Source organism: Elephantulus edwardii, unplaced genomic scaffold (genome assembly GCF_000299155.1).
Source record: "Elephantulus edwardii isolate Elephantulus edwardi_28Jun2011 unplaced genomic scaffold, EleEdw1.0 scaffold00257, whole genome shotgun sequence".
Classification (NCBI taxonomy): Eukaryota; Metazoa; Chordata; class Mammalia; order Macroscelidea; family Macroscelididae; genus Elephantulus; species Elephantulus edwardii.
This window is the reverse complement of record NW_006400007.1, coordinates 394,513-414,903: the sequence shown is the minus strand read 5'-3', so window position 1 is coordinate 414,903 and position 20,391 is coordinate 394,513. Positions and strand designations below refer to the sequence as shown.

At 39.4% G+C, this 20,391-nt stretch overlaps 1 protein-coding gene across 1 annotated transcript in view; it reads left to right on the top strand.

Annotated features, from left to right (window-relative positions):
* Positions 1-20,391, top strand: part of TRIM37 (tripartite motif containing 37) — a 104,190-nt gene that overhangs the window by 62,054 nt on the left and 21,745 nt on the right. Inside the window, exons 17-21 of the mRNA XM_006899431.1 lie at positions 2,567-2,652; positions 8,203-8,397; positions 15,635-15,943; positions 18,283-18,411; positions 19,212-19,401. Of these exons, the coding sequence (XP_006899493.1) occupies positions 2,567-2,652; positions 8,203-8,397; positions 15,635-15,943; positions 18,283-18,411; positions 19,212-19,401 (909 nt within the window). The remainder of the gene's footprint in view (positions 1-2,566; positions 2,653-8,202; positions 8,398-15,634; positions 15,944-18,282; positions 18,412-19,211; positions 19,402-20,391) is intronic.

Below are 20,391 nucleotides of genomic sequence, written 5' to 3'. Positions count from 1 at the left end.
TTGCTATGTGCAGTTGTACAGAGTCATAAAGACACTGTGAACAACAGATCAAAACTTTATCCTGTGCTATTCACATTCTCCGCCATGCTGAAGTTCATTGTCACTGTGTCATTAGAGGATCTTTTCTCCTTTGCCAACCCCTGCTTTTCCAAACCTAATGCCTTTTTTTCCAAGGAATAGCAGAACCTACTGAAAACTGTCCAAAATCGTCTAGTGTCCCACATTTCTCAGAGGCGTAGGCTTTCTTTATGCTGGTGGCCCAGAGGGAAGGAGCTGTGCTACCAACCTGAAGGCATATGGTTTGAAAATACCAGTCACTCCACAGGAGAATAAGATGGGCAGTCTCCATCAGTGCAGTTTACTCCCCCTGAAAACCCACTGGAGGATCAGCTATGAGATTTAATGGTACATAAAATAATTCTCCTATTTATATCTTACAGTCTCTGAAAAGTCTCTTAAGGGTCAGCTGTGAATCAGTTCCAACTCGATGACACGTAAACAACATGTTATTGATACTGTTTGATACCTTGTTGTCTTCTTTAATTATATATTGATTTGCAACCACTTTTTTTTGGTACTTCTCTAATCAAGGTTCTTTAAAATTCTTTGGGCACGTATATACTGATTACTTTTGAGTTTTTCTCTTCTATGACTGTCATCTCATTATTCTTTTGCCTGCTGATGTCTTGGAAAGATGGAGGGTCAGCGAAGGAGAGGAAGGTCTTCAACAGATTGGACACAGTGACTATAGTAATGTCTTAAAAAAAATTTTTTTTGCTTAGTTTTTTAGTTTTTTTTTTCTTTTACTCTGATTTATTTACATCGTTTGACTATATTGGTTTTTACGTAAGAGCCTTCCCGTTTGTGTTAGATATGATGAGGACAGCACAGGATAGGACATTGTCCAGATCTGTTCACAGGGTTGAGTCAGATGACAGCACCTAACAACAGCTGTTCTTCTGATGGAAGCATTACACTTCCGTGTTTATTTACGTTTCTCATAATTTTTTGGTGGAATTATGTAGAATTTTTTGGTGGACATTTTGTATAGGGGGTCTGAATAGTGGAGCCTCTCTCCCGAAGGCTTGTTATTTGGTGGTTTATTCATTAAGTGACTGTCTGGATTATTTTAGTGAAGCCTGTTGCTCCTTCCCCGCCCTGTGTAGTGTTAAGTTTCTGATGTTGCTCAAGAGAATTGCAGCCAGGATGTGCTGACAGTCACCCTGAGAGTAAAGTATTTTTTGGCAGGATTCTTTGGCAGTCTCTTTGCTTCACCCCACCCAGCTGTTAAACCCTGCTGTTTGCTGATTGATGGCTCTGTTATTTGTAATACTACTTCAGGGAACAAAGTGCTCTACAGAGTAACCCAGTAAACCTTGGGCTTCTTTAATGGACTAGTCTTGAAGTCACTGGTGCTTTTACTTGACTCTGGAAAAAGCTCCTCTTAGGGGGTCTCTCTCTCTTTTTTTTTCCCCTTTTCTAGCAAATCCTAAAATTTAGTCAATATCTTCAATGACTACCAAGTCTCTTTACATTCTTTCATCATAACCTCAGGTTTTGTGAGCACTCTAACTCTTGAACTTTTTCTGCTTTATAGCAAATTAAATATCAGTTTCTTTTGAGTAAAGATTAGGAACTGTCTAGTTTATTACTTTTTTCCCCTCCCACCTCAAACTTCTGGAGCTGGAGGTGGGGACTGTGGCTTACTTCTTTCTTAAGGACACCACCTCTTTAAAAGGTGAGTGAGTGCTTGGTGGACGGGCCCAAGGTCATTTTACTTTGATTTTTCTGGTGTGGTACTTCCTCCTTTTGAAGGAAGAAGGGCACTCTGGACCTCAGTATCATCCATATGCTGTCCCCATGGTATATTTGTGTGTTTGTATTTGTTTAAAACCATCACTGATTAGGCATGTTCCAAATAGTAAAATTTTGTTTTTAGTAAAATAATGGCACTTCTTTTTGTAATATGAGATTACATGAAGACTAATACACCCACTGTCATGAAGTATTGTTTTAGGAATATAGTGTTTAGTCATATATACTAATTTGTGTATGTTTCAGCTTACCTTAAAGCATAACTTTTGGGGTTTTTAAAGTCTCATTTACTATCATTAGAGAATTAATGCTTAAGAATTAATTTACAAATTTGCTTAATCTCCATTTAAAATGTTTTCAGATCATCTGTTTCAGAAATGAATTATTGCCTGCTTTTTTTTTTTTTAATTTTTATTATTTTGTGTGCGTGTACCGTCAAATCAGATCTGACTGGTACAGGAGGATATTGCGCCTCCTTTTCCGGCAGAGTGTCTGGTGGATTCGAACCGTGTTCCTCTGGGATTGCAGTACAGTTTCTTGTCACTAGGCCTCCAGAGCTCCCCTTGCCTGCTTTTTTTTTTAAAGATAGTTTGACTATTAACATTACTTATACATAAAATATTGATGAAAGTTGTTCTTACTTCATAATGAGAAAGCTGTGGGCTGTGGTTATAAAGTGTAGTGATGTGTGACATGTAATGTTAATTGTTTTTAGTAGAGCGAGAATGATGCATTTTGCATGTGTTCTTAGGTCCGGAGAAAATGATGTGGAGTACAACAACATGGAATTGGAAGAGGGAGAGCTCATAGAAGATGCAGCTGCTGCTGGACCCCCAGGTACAGAGGATCAACCCCGTAGGCCACTCTGTCTTTTCTCTTTGCTCTTCGTGCCTTCTCATATATTAATGTTTGGCACCCGCTACTCTAGCCTTGATCTTCAAAAACTGTGCCACCATCTGGGTTTTATATCTCAGGCTCAGCATTTTTCTTTCATACAGAAAGTATCTTTTATCTGCCAACATGCCAGTCCTCAATAGGAGTTGGTCACCTCAAACTCAACTGATTGTCATTGCTTTGGAACCAACTCATAGCTGACCCTCCAGCAGGTTTTCAAAGGCAATAAATTGCACAAGAGGAGATTGCCCATTTTTCTCCCAAAGAGCAGTTGGTGGATTCAGACAGATTGCCTTTGGATTAGTAGAACAACTCCTTACCCACTAGACTATCAAAGCTCTCTTAGAGATTGTTAGTTTTATGTATGTTTCATTTCTTCCTGCCTGTAAGCTCTACCAAGGCCTGTGAAGGTATCCTTCTAAACAGTGCCTATTTTAATTTATTTATATCTTATCCTTTACCATTAATTTTTAGTCTAGGATACTGTTTTTTTACTACAGCCTATTTCATGGATCCTTGTATTTATTATTGTTCTCTTTCACTCTGTTACCCACAGAATGAATGTAGGATGGATGGGTATTTTTAAGAGTAAGTGCAAACTTACCAGCATGGCAAACAGGTCCTTCATTACCTAAAGACTTTATTTGTTCAGCCTTATCAGCTTCATACTCCTAAACTTCATTCTTAGCTTGAGGAACTTCTCCCAATTTGTGTAGTATGCTATTACTCTGTGTGTGTGTTTACCATCAAATTGGATCTGACTGGTACAGGAAGAGATTGTCCCTCTTTCTCCAGCAGAGCATCTGGTGGATTAAAATCATGCACCTCTGGAATTGCAGTGCAGCTTCTTGTCACAGGCCACCAGAGCTTCCTTACTTTCTTTTTTTTTTAAATAAAATTTTTATTTTATACTGATTTGCTGAGGTATTTGACTGTGTAGAACACAACAAACCGCCTGACTCTGAGAATGGGAATTCCAGAACACTTAATTGTGTTTATGCGAAACCTATACTTGGACCAGGAAGCAGTCATCAGAACAAAGCAAGTAAACACTGCATGGTTCAAAATTGGGAAGGATGTGCTCCAAGGATGTGTCCTATCTCCATACCTTTTCATCCTGTATTCAGAACAGATTATCCGGGAGGCTGAGCTCTATGAGGAGAAAAGTGGCAACAGGATTCAAAGAAGACAGATAAACAGGCTGCGTTATGCAGATGACACACCCTGCTTGCTGAAACTGAGGAGGACTTGAAGCACTTGCTGCAAAAGGTCAAGGACTGCCTCCTTCAATATGAATTGAAGCTCAACATCAAGAAAACAAAGATTCTCTTTACGGCACTGATTGGCAGCATCATAAATAGATGGTGAAGAGATTGAGATTGTAAGCAGCTTCAGGTTGCTTGGCTCTACAATCAACACTCTTGGTACCAGCAGCCAGGAAATTAAAAGATAAATTGCATTGGGAAAGTCTACTGTCAGAGACCTCTCCAAAGTACTGGAGAGCAACGATGTCAGTCTGGAGATTAAAGTGCGCCTGATACAGGCCGTGGTTTTCGCAATTACTTACTATGCATCAGAAATCTGGAATTGATATCTTTGCGCTTTGATGTTGGAGAAGAGTATTGAATATACCATGGACTGCTAGGAGAACAAACAAGTTCTTTGCGCTTTGATGTTGGAGAAGAGTATTGAATATACCATGGACTGCTAGGAGAACAAACAAGTTCGTCCTGGAGAGGGTGAATCCAGGCTGCTCCTTGGAGGCAAGAATTCTGAAGCTTCGTCTGACATACTTTGGACTTGTTGCAAAATGGGGAGGTTGGAGAGACAGTGCAGGAGAAGAAGACCCTCGATGAGGTGGATTGATTCAGTGACTGGGGTAATGAGGATAGGTGTGTCAGAGACATTAAGATTGGCACGGGAAAGTGCAGTGTTTAGGGCTGTTGTACATGGGATTGCTATGAGTTGCAGGCGACTCAACAGCACATAACAACTGGTTTGCTTACAAAGTTCATATACATTGTTTTCGACATTACATCTTTCCCATTTCCTTTGTTCATCCCTCCCTCTACCTATCAGATTTTGCGACGCTGTGATTATCCCCTTACCCATCTTTACCCTTCAGCTTATCCCTTCCTCCCATTGAATCCTCTTATATGTTTTACTAGTTACCTTTCTGTTTCTACAATAAATGGTCTTATACTGTATTCCTCCTTATTTGACTGAGTTAGTTCACTTAGCATAATGCTCTCCAGTCCCTGACAGGTTCTGTAATAATTTTTAAAATCATTGTTCTTGTGTTCTGTGTAGTTTTCCACCATGTGAATATACCATAATTTCCCAATCCATTTGATTATAGTTGGACATTTGGGCTGTTTCCATGTTCTTGTGATGGTGAATAATGCTTCTGTGAACATTGGTGTACAGATCTCCCATTTGTGTCTCAGTTCTAATTTTCTCAGGGTATATGCCAAGCAGTGGAATAGCTGGATCATATGGAATTTTCTGTATTCATCTTTTTTTTTATTATTATTAAAATAAATGTATTTGACAGAGACCAATATGCCCCTGTCTCCATATTTCTTTTTTCTTTTCTTCTCCCTGCCTCTTTTTAAACAGTCCCTCCGTAAGGACTATCTACTTAGCTTTGTATCCAAAGACAAAATCTGTAGGTGAAAGGAGTTAGCCTTCGTTACAGACTGGTTCATTTCAGGGTCGAAAATATGGAACGCTTCACGAATTTGCGTGTCATCCTTGCGCAGGGGCCATGCTAATCTTCTCTGTATCGTTCCAGTTTTAGTATATGTGCTGCCGAAGCGAGCACTGTATTCATCTTTTTGAGGAAACTCTAAGTTGCCTTGTACCATTTTACCATCTCCACATTGTTTCCCACATTTGTTACTTGCTGTCCTGTTAAACTTTGCCACTGCTGCTGGGGTGAGATGGTAGCTCATTGTGGTTTAGATTTGCATCTCTCTTATTGGCAGTGATTTTAAGCATTTCTTCATGTGGCTGTTGGCCATCCACATACCTTCCTCTCTCAAAGATCTTCCCATATCTTTTGCCTGCTATATAATTGGATTATTAGTCTTTTCTTGTGGAGGCCCTGTAAGATTCTGTAAACTTTGATATGAAGTGGTATTGCCAAACCTTGTCTGAAATGGTATTGCCAAATGTTTTTTTCCCAGTTAGTAGGAATTTTATTTCACTCTTTTGGAAAATGTTTTTGATGCACACAGGGATTGAATCTTTAGAAGGTCCCATTCATCAATTTTATGCTCTCCTGGTTGTGTATTTCTGGCTTTATTTGTCAGCCTTTTGATATCATGAACTAGGCCTTCTATGCTTGGTTCTACTTTGTCTCTTACAATCTTTATAGTTTCAGGCTTTAGCCCTAGGACTCTGATCCACCTGGAGTTAATTTTATGTAGGGTGAGAGGTGTGCACCCTGCTTCAGCTTTCTGCAGGCAGCAGTCCAGCACCATGTGTTGAAGAGGTTGCCATTTGATAGTTTTGTTTGTGCTATTACTTTCTCATATGTTGTCTCTCTTTTCCCTGTCTCAGTCATCGCCACCTCTGCTACTTTTTTATGTTGTTTTACATGACATTTCTTATTAGACACACTCAAGGACTCTTGGATACCTTTATCTTCTCAAACCAGCCTGTTGAACAATTTTGTAATTACGTTTTTAACTGCCATTTCCCATGTTCATCTCTGAACTTCGTGAGACCTAGAGCATGCGTCCTAACTCACTTTTGTATCCACAGGGCCTGTAAAAAGCATTAACAGAAAAATAATCCTTTTCACATACATATTGAAGAAATATAATTTTTAGATGTTTAGATGAATTCAGAGACTGTGTTTATGTAAAGCTAGAAGGTGGATGTACTATGTAGATTTTTTAGTATTTAACCAAATGTTTTTTTAGTTGTAAGAACTGTCATTTCCTCTCGTAGAACTATATGGTAGGGCAATTCTTGTATATAACACTTTAGCTTTTTTTAAACATCGGAAATGTTTTTATTTTAATTTTTTTCCATTTTTGCCCATTTTCTTCACCCACCCATCCACTAGCCCTCCCTGCATTGCATCCATCCCTTGTTCTATATTGTTCTCATATAGATAATGCCTAATCATATATTTCTTTCGAGCAGTTCTTCCCCGCATCTGTTCTAATGCAGTGTTAATTATCTGTCCACTCTTTTCCCATTCTCTCCCCAGCCACCCCAGGGTCTGTTCTATTTTATAATAGTGGTGCTATGCAGTATTTGTCCTTTTTATGACTGAGATATTTCACTCAGTATAAAGATCTTCAGGCTTCCCCACGTACTGTAATGTTCTATGAGTTCATTGTTTTCAGTGTTGTTTAACATTCCATTGTGTGACTGTACCATAGTGGGAAGACTTTAGCATTCTTAAGGTAAATGAGAGAGATGGGTTTTTTAAAAACAAGTGACATGCATTTATTTATTTGACATTTACTGCTTGACCTTGGCACAGTTTTAGTGTTTCAAACTTAAAAATATTACTGCAGAGCTGCTGATCAGAAGGTTTTTGTGGCTATAAATTACACAAGAGGAGATTGCTCTTCTTTCTTTCACAGAGCCACAGCAGTTTCAAACCACTAGAGATATGAAACCTTTGTGTAGCACAACTCCCTCAGGACTTAGCTACCAGAGCTCCCTTACTTTAGAGTTTGTTGTTGTTTTAAGTACTTTTGAGTCAGAACCAACTCAAAGCTGATCCTCCAGCCCATTTTCAGAGGGAGTAAATCACACAGAAGGAAATTGCTTATCTTTTCCCTGTGGAACAGCTGGTGGATTTGAACCATGTGCCTTTGTGTTGGCAGCGCAGTTCCTTACCACTCAGCCACCAGAGCTCCCTATTTTGGTGTTTAGGGGTTACTCGGGGGGGGGGGTGGGGGGGGTGGGGAAGACCTTATTCTTATGAAACTTTTGTTCTATAATTCTGAAAATCATAATTCATTGGGCATACTCATTACTGTTTATTTTAACTCAGCAACCCTGGAAGGCAAAGTAAGTATACAGATATCTGTTTTTATTTATTCATTACTGTTTTGATTTCTTTTGGATATATACCTGGGATTCGAATTGCTAGGTCTTGTGACAGTTGTATGTATCTTTTTGAGAAACTGTTCAGCTATTTACTACAGTGATGGTACCATTTTGTATTCCCTCCATCTGTGGATAAAAGTTTGTTATGTTGCCTCCTTGCCAACACCTGTATTTAGGATTGCAATGCTTTGTTTGCTTTTATGCTAGTCAGTAGATAAAAGTAAGCTTTTATCCTTGACTTAAGGAGCTTAAGTGTAGCAGTATATATACATCTGTTGATATCTGCCTATCAGATGCAGAAGTCATTGTTAACAAGTAAATATGAAACTGATATTAGTCACTTAGAATTTTTCTTTAAAGTACATTTAAAATCATGTAACTGTACAGCATACATTTCCTGCATTTGACGTTTTGCAGGTGGAAGCCATGGATATGTGGGTGCTAGTAGCAGAATGTCAAGAAGAACACACTTATGCTCGGCTGCTACGAATAGTTTATTAGACATTGATCCCTTAATTTTAATACATTTGTTGGACCTGAAGGACCGGAGTGGTATGGAGAATTTGTGGGGTTTACAACCTCGCCCACCTGCTTCACTTTTGCAGCCTGCAGGTAAAAGAATAATAATAATAATTTTCCTTTTTTTCTATGATTCTCTAAAAACTGTGCTTGAATGTTAAACTAAATATTGCATATAAGTATTGGAAAATGGTATAATTTTGTAGCAAATTGATTTTTCATATTCTGCAAACTTGTATTTAGTGAACATGGCATTTATATGAAATCAATGAAATGTATTTGCTTGTTTTCAGTTGTTGTTGTTGTTGTTGTTGTGTGCCGTCGAGTCACTTGGCGATTCATAGCGACCCTTATGTACAACAGCGCTAAACCCTGCTCTGTCCTGTGCCATTCGCACTGTCTCTGACACTCCCATCCCGATTATTCCAGTCACTGAATCATTCCACCTCATAGAGGGCCTTCCCCTCCTGCGCTGTCCCTCTACCCTCCCAAGCATGATGTCCTTCTCGAAGGACCGGTCTCTCCTTACAACATGTCCACAGTTTGTTAGACGAAGCCTCAGAATCCTTGCCTCCAAGGAGCCACCAGGTTTAACCCTTTCCAGGATTAATCTGTTTGTTTTCCTAGCAGTCCATGGTACACTCAGTACTCTTCTCCAGCACCACAGCTCAAAGGCATCAATTCTCCTTCCATCCTCCTTGGTCGTTGTCCATCTCTGATGCATAACAAGTAATTGCAAAGACCATGGCCTGTATCAGACACACCTTAGTCTCCAGAGAGACACCATTGCTCTTCAGTACTTTGGAGAGGTCCCTAACAGCAGACTTTCCCATAACAATGCGCCTTTTAATTTCCTGGCTGTTGGTGCCAAGAGTTGACTGTGGAGCCAAGCAAACTAAAGCTGTGAACAATCCCAATCTCTTCACCATCCATCCTGATGCTGCCAGTTGGTCCAGTGGTGAGAATCTTTGTCTTCTTGACATTGAGCCTCAATCCATATTGTAGGCTGCAGTCCTTGACACTCTGCAGCAGGCGCTTCAGGTCCTCCTCAGTTTCAGCAAGCAGGGTTGTGTCATCCGCATAACGCAGATTGTTGATAAATCGTCCACCAATCTTGACCCCACATTTCTCCTCATAGAGCCCAGCCTCCCGGATAATATGTTCTGCATATAGGTTGAAAAGGTATGGAGATAGGACACATCCCTGGCGTACGCCCTTCCCAATTTTGAACCATGCAGTGTTCCCTTGCTGTGTTCTGATGACTGCCTCTTGGTCCAAGTATAGGTTTCTCATTAGCATGATCAAGTGTTCAGGGATTCCCATTCTTCTCAGAGTCAGGCCACAGTTTTCAGTTGAGTGAAGGTTTACAGATCATACTGGTTTTTTCCATACACTCATTCAGAAACATTTTAAAACGTTAATTGCCATTGATTAGTGTCCTTAGCTGATTGTTTAATTAATTACAGTTCATTTTTGTTATCATTATCTTTCCTGCACAACAAAGTAAAAATGTCTCAGAGAAAGTTTTTATGTGATTTTCCAGTTAGCTCAGTCCTTGTTGTTAGATTGATTCACATGAAGTGAATTTGTTCTCCTTGTGAGTGGCCTTAGGTCTCATAATATCCCAACTTCTTAGTGAAATGATGTCTCAACTGAATGTAGAAAAAGTTGATTTTCCTATGCTTTAATGTTTAGTAGCCTAAAAATGTATACCAGTTGTCAGCTGTGTTTTATGTACAGAGAAATTATATTTGTGTGACTTATATGAGATAGTTTGTATTGTTGAACTTGAGCTTTTTTAAATTCTTAGTCATTTTGGATAGTGTAGGATTTACTTATAAAATCTACATTTTGTAGTTCCCTTTTGTTGGAAAACTTTCTAAATATACAAAGCATTTGCCTAGTTTCTTATTCAATAGTATTATATGCATCCAGTCAGTGACTTAGATCAGTGGGTTTGTAGCTTCTTTACTGCACCAGAACTCAATTTTCAAAGTCTAAGCCAATGTAAAAAGTGAAATAGAGCAATTTTAGTGGAAAAGGACTCAGAGCCTAGGTTTCTCTCTCTCTCTCTCTCTCTCTCTCTTTTTTTTCTTCCTGAAGGGTCTAGGCTGGCCTGGCCACTTGTCCTGTCTTGTTGCTGGCATTCTAGTGAGGCTGGGAGTGACTTACCACTAGCATAACATAGAGCCTCTGGGAACGTCCTCTGAGACATGGACTAAGAGAAGGCCTAGGCCTGGGCCTAAAGGGCCTAGAAAGCTCTGATGGCTTCCTGCTTGCTCTCAGCATCCGAAAGTGCATTGAATCTGGAATTGGAAAATCAGATTTCTTACGCTTTTGATAGTGAGAAACTAAAAATGTCTTCACAAAGGGTATGTGTGTGTTGAACAAAATGGAAGTTATAGAAAATTTTGAAGTTATTGGACTCTAGGACATTGTGTGAAAAAAGGAACTATAGTTATGACAGGGTCCTAAAATGTGGTATCCCCAGAAGAGTCAAGGCCATGAAAATTAACCTTAATGTCCCTGGTGGCGGAGGAGGCTCTGGTGGCCTAGCAGGTAAAGAGTTTTGCTGCCAGTACAAAGCCAGGCAGTTCAAACCCACCAACTGCTACATGTGTAAAAGGACAGGCAGTCCCCTTCTGTTCTATTTACAACCTCTGAAAACCTGCAGTGGGTCAGCTGTGAGTTGGTTCCAACTCCCTGGCACTAAGTGAGTGTGCGCTTCCAGAAGTAATACTGTACAAAAGGTTGAGATTTCCAAATTTGAAACTCTTTGTAACATAAAATAGTTACCTCTTAAGAACGATCCAGATACAGTTTGTAAATAAATATGTGCACTTTTGTAGCATTTATCACAATATAGATTTATAATTTTACCTTTTTTCTGAGGCATTTAAAATGTAGAAATCTTAAGAGAATACAGAAAATTGTAAAACAAGAAGATAAAAATGACACAGTTCTAGTGAAGAACAAAGAAATAACTTTCCATATTAACTGATTATAACTGATGTTGTTGGCAAACCCAGCCACTGATGTCAAGTCCGTTCTGATTCCTGGTGACCCTGAAGGACAGAGGAGAACTACCCTGTCAGGTTTCTGAGACTGTGTCTTCACAGGAGCACACTGCCGCAGCTTTCTCCAGCAGAGCGGCCGGTGGCTGTTAACTGCTACCTTTGGTTAGCAGCTTAACAGATAACTTGCTGTGCCACCGTGCTCCTTTTGTTTGTGCAAAGGCCTGGTGAAGCAAACAAATTCTGGTTCAGAAGGTAAACCATGTCCACTGGTTTAACCGCTAACCCTGACCCTTTTGAAGAACAATTTTATAGTAAGTTAAAAAGTTCTTACCCTTTTCACGAGTAACCTTGTGATTAAGTGCTCAGCAGCTAACTGAAAGGTTGAGAGTTCAAGCCTACTGACTGTTCCATAAGAACACCTCTAAATGACACCTGTGGAAGTCCAGATCTGCTGCGTCCTGTAGGGTCTTTATGAGTCAGGATTGTTGACACCATAACAGATTTGATTGAGTTTGTTTTTAATTCTTTAATTTTGTCTGTTCTTACAACAATAATTTTGTTTTCACTCAGAGATGTTTAAAAATAGTTAACAATAAAGTTATATCTTAAGTAAATTATGGGTTTAGTAATACAATGGTACATTTAATAGAAGAGTAAAATCACTTTTTGGAAGATATGTAATGTCATTGTGTAGAAGAAGACAGACAGTATAGAGAATAAGACTTGTGCTGTTAAATGCCATCGAGCTGACTAGGACTCTTGGTGATGCAGTGAGAGAGTCAGAACCTTACCTTACCCGGGACCATCCTCAAGCCCGTTGTTGTCACTGTCACTCCATCTCCTTGAGGCTCTTCTCTTTTTGCTGGCCCTCTACTTTAGTTTTCCATGAAATGAATAGTGTTAATTATTTGACCTCAGGTTCAAATCTAGATGACTGAGGTGCAGATGAAGATACAAGGAGATGGAGAAAATCAGAGAAAGGAAGAGCAAATCTTAAATGTCCTGTGTATTTTCTAGACCAGTATATGAAAGTAGCGATGCCTAATACACATCTCTGAAGAGTAAGCCAAAAATTAAGGAGTGGAATCCAGACACTTATTTTTCTAGAAGTGACACTTAAAACTAAGGGAGTCAGATTACAAAAGACCCTTTCGAAAGAGTGAAGGAGGGAGAGTTAAGAATATAGCTTAATCGTGGTGAATAGCTTTTTCCTGCCTGTCGGATAAACGAACTAGTTAGAGATCCTCCAGAAATGAGGAAAACCAGGAGAACAGTCATGGAAGCCACGTGAGAATCACCTTCCTGTGAGTAGTTGTTAGCAAAATCTGCTGTTGTGCAGAGTCCACTTTCTTTCGGTTAATATGCCTACTTGAAATTTTCATATTTATTTTGGTTCTTAATGTGCTCTTCTCTTAAACATTTTTAGTGAACACCTACTTTTTAGACTGTTCTCAGGAGGTTAAAAAACAATGAAATAGAAATATATACTTACATTGGAAGACATTTATTTCAAGAAAACGGTCCATAGTTGTGGAGGCTAGCTTCTCATGACTTTGAGGAGCAGATGAACTCCAAAGAGGCGCCTGGAGGTATAAGAACTGGTGAATCCCAAAAATCTTCAGGTTAGATGACAAGCTTTTGGCTCACATTCCAAGAACCAAAGATCAGAGAAAGACAAGCTGGAACTTTGAATATCTGTGTCTATTGGATGCAGGTCACACTTAAAAAAAAAAAGAAGAAGAAAAAATACCCCTTTTAGCTCACCAAGTTGATACAGAACTGTTACTGTGTGTTGCAAGTCTGTATTTTTAATCACTGTCTTGTGATTTTCATGGTCTAGTGGGTAAGAAGTTGTGATGCCAGCCCAAGAGCATGCAATTCAAGTTGACCAGCTGCTCAGCAGGAGAAGGACCAGTACTATCTCCTCCCATGTGACTTAGAGCCTCTGAATATTCACTGGAGTTGTGAGTCAGATCTGATCTGACAGTATAAAACAAAAAACAGCATCCTATAAAAGGAGTTACAGTAGCATTGTGCATAATACATTGAGTTGCTAGTTGAAAATTGACATTTTGAATATACCAGTTGATCCTTGGGAGAAATCTTGTAAAGATTTACAACCTAGAAAACTAAAGATAACTATGAGCTGCAATCAACCTGATGGCAGTGGACTTTTTTTGAGCTTGTAAAAGGTGCTAGGAAATGAATGGCAGGTAATCTAGCCGAACCAGAAGAAATAAGGAAGCTCTGGGGGCTTCATGGTAAGGAATTGTGCTGCCATCACAAAGATGTGGTCGAATCCACCAGTTGCTCCACAGGAATGGGCGGCCTCATCCCATTAAGGTTTTCCACCTCCGTCACCTGAAGGATGATTGCTGTAAGTTGAAATTGACTTGATGGCAGTGGGAGTGGGAGGTTGTTTATTTAGTGCTGTGATGGCTTTAAGTATTGGGCTGTTAACTGAAAGGTCAACAGCTTGAACCTACCAGCTGTTCTGCAGGAGAAGGAAGAGCCGTCTTCTCTCAAGATGTAAAGCTAATGGAGGGTAGCCATGAGTCGGCACTGACCCCATGGCAATGAGTTTGTTGTTGGTTTTTTAATGAGTAAATAGAACTGGAAGCCAAGTTAGAATGATTTTGTGGACAGCTTTGCACACTAGCTTGAGAAATCTGTTTGTATTACACAATGGAGTGCCATTGTTTCATTAGAGGAAGAGTCTGATTCAAACTGTGTTTCAGAAAGCTTGGAAAAACACCAGATGGAAGCTCATCCAGGAGATTATTACAGGAGTCTGCTTCCCCCACCACACTAGAATCTTACCTCCATCTTTAGGTTGTTCTTTCATTTCCAATGTAACTTATCTTTTACTGATTTCTTGTTAATAGAGCAAATGTATGTCTTTTTCCTGCATTTGCCTTACCTCTACTTTCTAAGCTTGAAATGAACTTGAAACTCTGTGCTCCAGTGTTTAGCCAGCTAATACAGATAGGCCTGTAAGGTGATTTAATAACACCTTAGAACAGTCAAATACATAAGATCAAAAGAGCAGAATTTCCCCAGAAGTAAAGCTCAGCAGTAGGATAGACGGACTGGTGGAAATGAGACTCTTTAAGGGAAGGGATAGGAAGGTGGACATTGTAATTAATGTCATAAAATTAAATGTATATGAATGATTAATTAGAGAATATTTCCTCTGTAGACTTTCACTCAAATCACAATTTTGTTTCTGGGTTTTTTGTTTTTAAAAAGAACAACTATTTTCTCTGGGAAAGGAGAAAAAAACCTCAGTGCTTGAAAAAGTCAATGACAATGAATGTTTCTTTTATATCATGTCAAAATTGGGCAACAGTTTAGTAGATGACCTTTTTTAATTTTGTCAGAGTCATTGCTGTTAAGTCTGAACCAACGCATTCCTGATCTACCAGGTTTTCAGGAGCTATAAGTCACACAGGAGATTGCTCACCATTCTCCTGCAGACAGGCTGTTGGAGGCACCACCTTTTTATTATTATTATTATTATTATTAAATTTTATTAGTGTCAGTGAACATTCACAGGGATTCTGGGCTTTCACTCCTTCATTGCCGCACCATTCTCTCCACCCTCCTCCCCAGTTTGTTCTTCTTACTCGCCATCCGAATGTGGAGGCACCACCTTTACAGCTTCCTGTGGACTGCACTACTGGAGCTTTGAATTTGTGCAGAGAGCTCTGGTGGGCTAGTGGCAAGAAGCGGCGCTACAGTCTCAAAGGCAGGTGGTTCGAGTCCACCTTCTGTTCCACAGGGGAAGAAAGGGTAGTCTCCTCCGTGTGATTAACTGTCACTGAAAACCCTCTGTTGGGTCAGTTACAGATCAGTTCTGACTCGATGGTATATAACAACATATACATAATGCACATTGCCATACATATTTATCTATATATATGTCTATTATATAAAATAATATAATATAATAGATTTAACCAAATGTTTAACTTCTACCTTTCCCCCCATTTTCTTTAATTATGAAAGTAATAAAATACCAATGTAAAAAGTTGGAGAATGTCAAGCTGTATAAAAAAGAAAACATAAGGCAGTAGGGTAGCTTTTAGTCTTTTAAAGTGGTAGATGTATGTAATTCAGAAGGAGTGGATAAGGTTAGGATGCTTGCTTTTCTTTATTTTTTGTTAGTGGCAATTAATGCATGCTTTTACTGGTAAATACTACCCCAGGCCCTTAGCTTATTTATACATCACATTTGCATAAATACAGAGAGTATAGAATGATTACGTGAATGTCAGACTCAATCAGCATGATTTGTCTCTTTCTCTTTGAAGCATCATATTCTCGAAAAGATAAAGATCAAAGAAAGCAGCAGGCGATGTGGCGAGTGCCCTCTGACTTAAAGATGCTCAAGAGACTGAAAACGCAAATGGCCGAAGTTCGATGTATGAAAACAGAAGTAAAGAATACCCTTTCGGAATTAAAAAGCTGCAACGCTGGTTCTGGAGACATGCAGACAAACCTTTTTTCTGCCGACCAGGCAGCTCTAGCTGCATGTGAAACAGAGAGTTCCAGCAGATTGCAGGATTTGGGAATGGAGCTCCTGGCAAAGTCCTCAGTTGCCAGTTGTTACATACGGAACTGTAAGTGAGAAAGTTCCTATTAGAGTCATTTCTCTGCATGCCATGTGGAAAGCTAACTCACTGATTATTTTCAGAATAAATATCTCTTTCCCAGTGAATCAGGACTACACACGCGTGCGGACTTTTTGCTACCATAAAACTAAATTCTGTTTCTGTCTATTGTGCACTAGAAGAGTTCACATTTCTTGATTGTGTCTCTTGTGCTGGGCAACAAGCAAGACAAACAGAACTTAATGTTATAGGGCTTATATTCTAGCAGTGAGAGGTAAACATTAAAACATGTACAAGTGAAGAGAATTTCAGTGGTTAGGATTAGGAGTTTGACTTTTATTCTGATTTTAGGATGAAGTCCTTGGAGGGAGGATAAAAATCATTGATGTAAGAGAGCTCTGGTGGCCTAGTGGCAAGAAGCTGCACTGCAGTCCCAGAGGTATGCAGTTCAAATCCACCAGATGCTCTGCTGGAGAGCATCTCCTCCTGTACCAGTCAGATCTGCTTTGATGGTACACACACACACACACACACACACACACACAAATAATAAAATAAAAAAAAAAAATTATTGATGTAAGGGAGCTCTGGTAGGCTAGTGGTGAGAAGCTGTGCTGCAATCCCAAAGGCACATGGTTCGAATCCACCAGATACTTTGCTGGAGAAAGGGGTAACCTCCTCCTGTGCCAGTCGGATCTGATTCACTGGTACACAACAAGAAAAAAAAAAAAGGAAAAAACAACAACAAATAAACAAAAAGCATTGAAAGTATGTTTATGATCTCATTTACCCTTCAGAAAGAAAGAATACTTTCATTGTTCTGTGTAAATGAGTAGGAAATGGGAGTTAAGAGACTGGTAAGGATCCTGTTTGCAAAGCTTTCGTGAAATATGGTCATTTATTCTTTGAGTTAAAACATTCCATTGATAATCAGTGCTCACTTATTCAGTCATCTTGACAGAGGTTCCTCTCTCCATCAGGAGACAGAGAAGAAATCACTGTGTGACTATTTCCTTAATCCTCCCAAAGATGGTACATAGCTGGTCCTATTCTATTGCACATGCACTAGCAAAGTCAGTCTGTTACATCCAAGGGGTATTTTAGGATGATTACAAAGAGCTCAGTTCTCTCCCACAATCCTCATTGAGAAAGGATGGATAGAGTTTGCTGACAAGAGAAAAACTAAGAAAAAAATAGTTAGCTGCTGTCTGTCATCATGGCTGACAGATATAGAAATTTGTTTCCATGGACAGCAAACTTGCTCTGTCCTGTAAGGTCACTGTGAAGGAGAGTTGACTCTGTGGCAGTGGGTTTGATTTGTTTGTTTGTTTGTTTACCATCTTAACAGCATTTAAGTCTTGTAATCAATAAATTAATGTTTTTCCAATTATTCACGCCTTTTTTTTTTAAATGATGTTGGTAAGTTTCAAGATAGGATCTTGTACATTCAAATGAAACTTAATTCTCAGGTTATTAACTGTTGGTATGCAAAATGACGATTTTTGAGTGTTGATATTGTAACATGTAACAACGTAACTTACTGAATGTGTTTAATGTAAATACATCTTTTTAAAATTTTGTTTTCTTTTATGCATATTCAGAAACTTTTTGCCATCAACTTTGAACCACTTCATAGCTGACACGCCTTTGGGTTTCTGTAGTTGTAAATGGCACTGGAGGAGATTGTCTTTCTCTCATGGAATCACTGGTGGATTTGAACTACCAGAGAGGCATAGCCTTTGGGTTAACAGTACAGGTCCTTAGAGACTGTGCCATCAGAGCTCCCCAGATGATTTCTTTTCTTTTTTCTTCTTTATTTTAAATTTTATTTTATTTCATTATTTTTTGTGTGTACCATCAAATCAGATCTGACTGGTACAGAAGGAGATTGTTCCTCCTTCTCCAGCAGAGCATCTGGTGGATTTGAACCGTACACCTCTGAGATTGCAGTGCAGCTTCTTGCCACTAGGCCACCAGAGCTCGCCGATTTATTTTCTTTTTAGCATAGGTTTGGGCCCAAGCCTTGTGACTGAATTACTGTACTGTTTGTTTGGCTTTTTTTGGGTTATGCTTTTTCATTTATACTTAGTTTAATTGTATTGAGCTTGGTGAACATGTCCGGTATGATTTTTCTTACAGAATATTCTAATTCTTTATATTAAGACTCTTCTGTACGAACAACAAAATAAAAAGCTTAGGCTTAGAGTACAAATAAACCGTTTGACACCACAGAGTATTCTGTTTCTTTTTGGACACAGGAAACGGAAAAATTAAAGCAAACTCTGTATATCTCAGTGTTATTCATCCTATTTTATTATATTCAGAAATACTTTTACATGCCTTTGCAGCCTCAAATAAGAAGAGTAATTCACCCAAGCCAGGTCGGTCCAGCATAGCTGGCAGCCTTTCACTTCGAAGAGCCGTGGACTCTGGGGAAAATAGTCGTTCAAAGGGAGACTGTCAAGGTTTGTCTGAAGGTAAATTTGGGAAGTTTTAGAATAGTCATCATGATGCTAGATGACTGGGTTGTTGTTGTTAAGTGCTATCTAGTAGTAGACAACTCCTAGCAACCCTATGAATGAAAGTCTTGAACACGAACCTTTCATCTTTCTTTTAAGTTCATAGAGTTTCCGGAGGCAAGCTTTTTTGGAAGTGGATGCCACTCCTGCTTCCAACCCTGTTTTATTCCGAGTTCCACAAAATACGAGGCCAAATCCAATCAGCTCATACCCGGTTGTGAGCAGTAGCCGCACCCACATCACAGCCCCAAAGCAGAAAACACACTGGTTTGTTAAGGTACTGGCTTTATACTGTAGCTTCAGATCTCAGAGTTAGCCCTGGTGGCTCAGACTGAGCCCTGGTGGCTTAGTGTGTTAGTAACCAGAAGTTCAGCAGTTTTTAGAATCCATGAGCTCCTCTGAAGGAGAACGATGAGGCAGTTGGTTCTGGTGGCTTTGGAAACTTGATGGATGGTTTCCATGAGTCAAAGCTGACTCAGAAGCAGTGGGTTTAGTCTTTAGATCTAGAAAGGCAACAAAAATTTCAAAGTTCCTTGATCGACAACAGCAGATCCCACAGTAAAAAAAATGTAGACTGGGTTCTAGGCTCTTAAATTTTTTTTTTTTTTAATCGGAGAATATGTGTATTGCTTTTGATGTTTTTCTGCAATTAAAAAAACACCCCATACAGTGAGAACTGCTTTTCTAAGTTTGGAACTTGACAGAGAACTTTTCTCTTTATCCTCCTCCTTTCTGAATCTCCCCTTCCTTTTCTCAAGGTTCCCCAGGAAGCTCACAGTCTGGCAGCAGGCACAGCTCTCCACGGGCCCTGATGCATGGCAGCGTGGGGGACATGCTGCCCAAAGCCGACGAGCGTCAGTGCAAAGCTCTGGATTCTGACGCCGTCGTGGTCGCCGTTTTCAATGGCTTGCCCACTGTTGAGAAGAGGCGGAAAATGGTCATCTTGGGGTAAGTCTCCATCATAATGAACAAAATACATTTCTCCTTTGTTAATTTTGTCTAAATGGACACAATGTTTTAGAAAGTATAACTTTTAGGGTATTAGAGACTTTTTAAAAAATGGAAATGAGTTTGTACCAGTGGTTAGTTTAAATATGTTGTTGCTCATTTTCTCTGAACCTAGGGTAGTGATAGTGAATATCTATGTCAGCTGTGCCCTCTGATGTTTCTCGGGTGGTGGAGGACTTCTGCTCCCCAACTAGTCTACACATTTTAAAGATAGTTATGCTAGATTGTATGATGTCTCGCAGATGTTTACATTTATTTTTAATTGTTCTACTCTTTTATTTCACTTTCCATCTTTTCTCTCCTCTTATAAATGTGTCCTCAAAATACATTGTTGACATTTATTAAAAGTAGTTGATACTGCTGTGTTTCCCCCAGGAGGCATAAATTTCGGTTCCTGCTGTGTCTCTCTATTCAGAAGATACAATTTGTTAGAATGTGTTAGAATGTTCTCTGTAAAACACTAATAGGCACTTGTGATTGAAATCTATTTCTAGATGTAAACAGTAAAGCCATTCCACCCCAGAAGAGAACTGTGAATTAACTTTTTAGAGAATGTTTAACATCTCTTATATCATCCAATTTTATACATTTTAGAAAATCAGGATAATGGTTGTTGATATGTGCCATCAAGTCATTTGCGACTCATAGCAACCCTATGTACAATAGCCCTAAACCCTCCTCTATCCTGTGCCAATCGCGCTGCCTCTGACACACCCATCCCAATTACCCCAGTCACTGAATCAATCCATCTCATAGAGGGTCTCCCCTCTTGCGCTGTACCTCCACTCTCCCAAGCATGATGTCCCTCTCCAAGGACCTGTCCCTCCTTGCAGCATGCCCAAAGTATGTCAGACAAAGCCCCAGAATCCTTGCCTCCAAGGAGTAGATTGGTTTAACCCTCTCCAGGATAAATCTGTTTGTTTTCTTGGC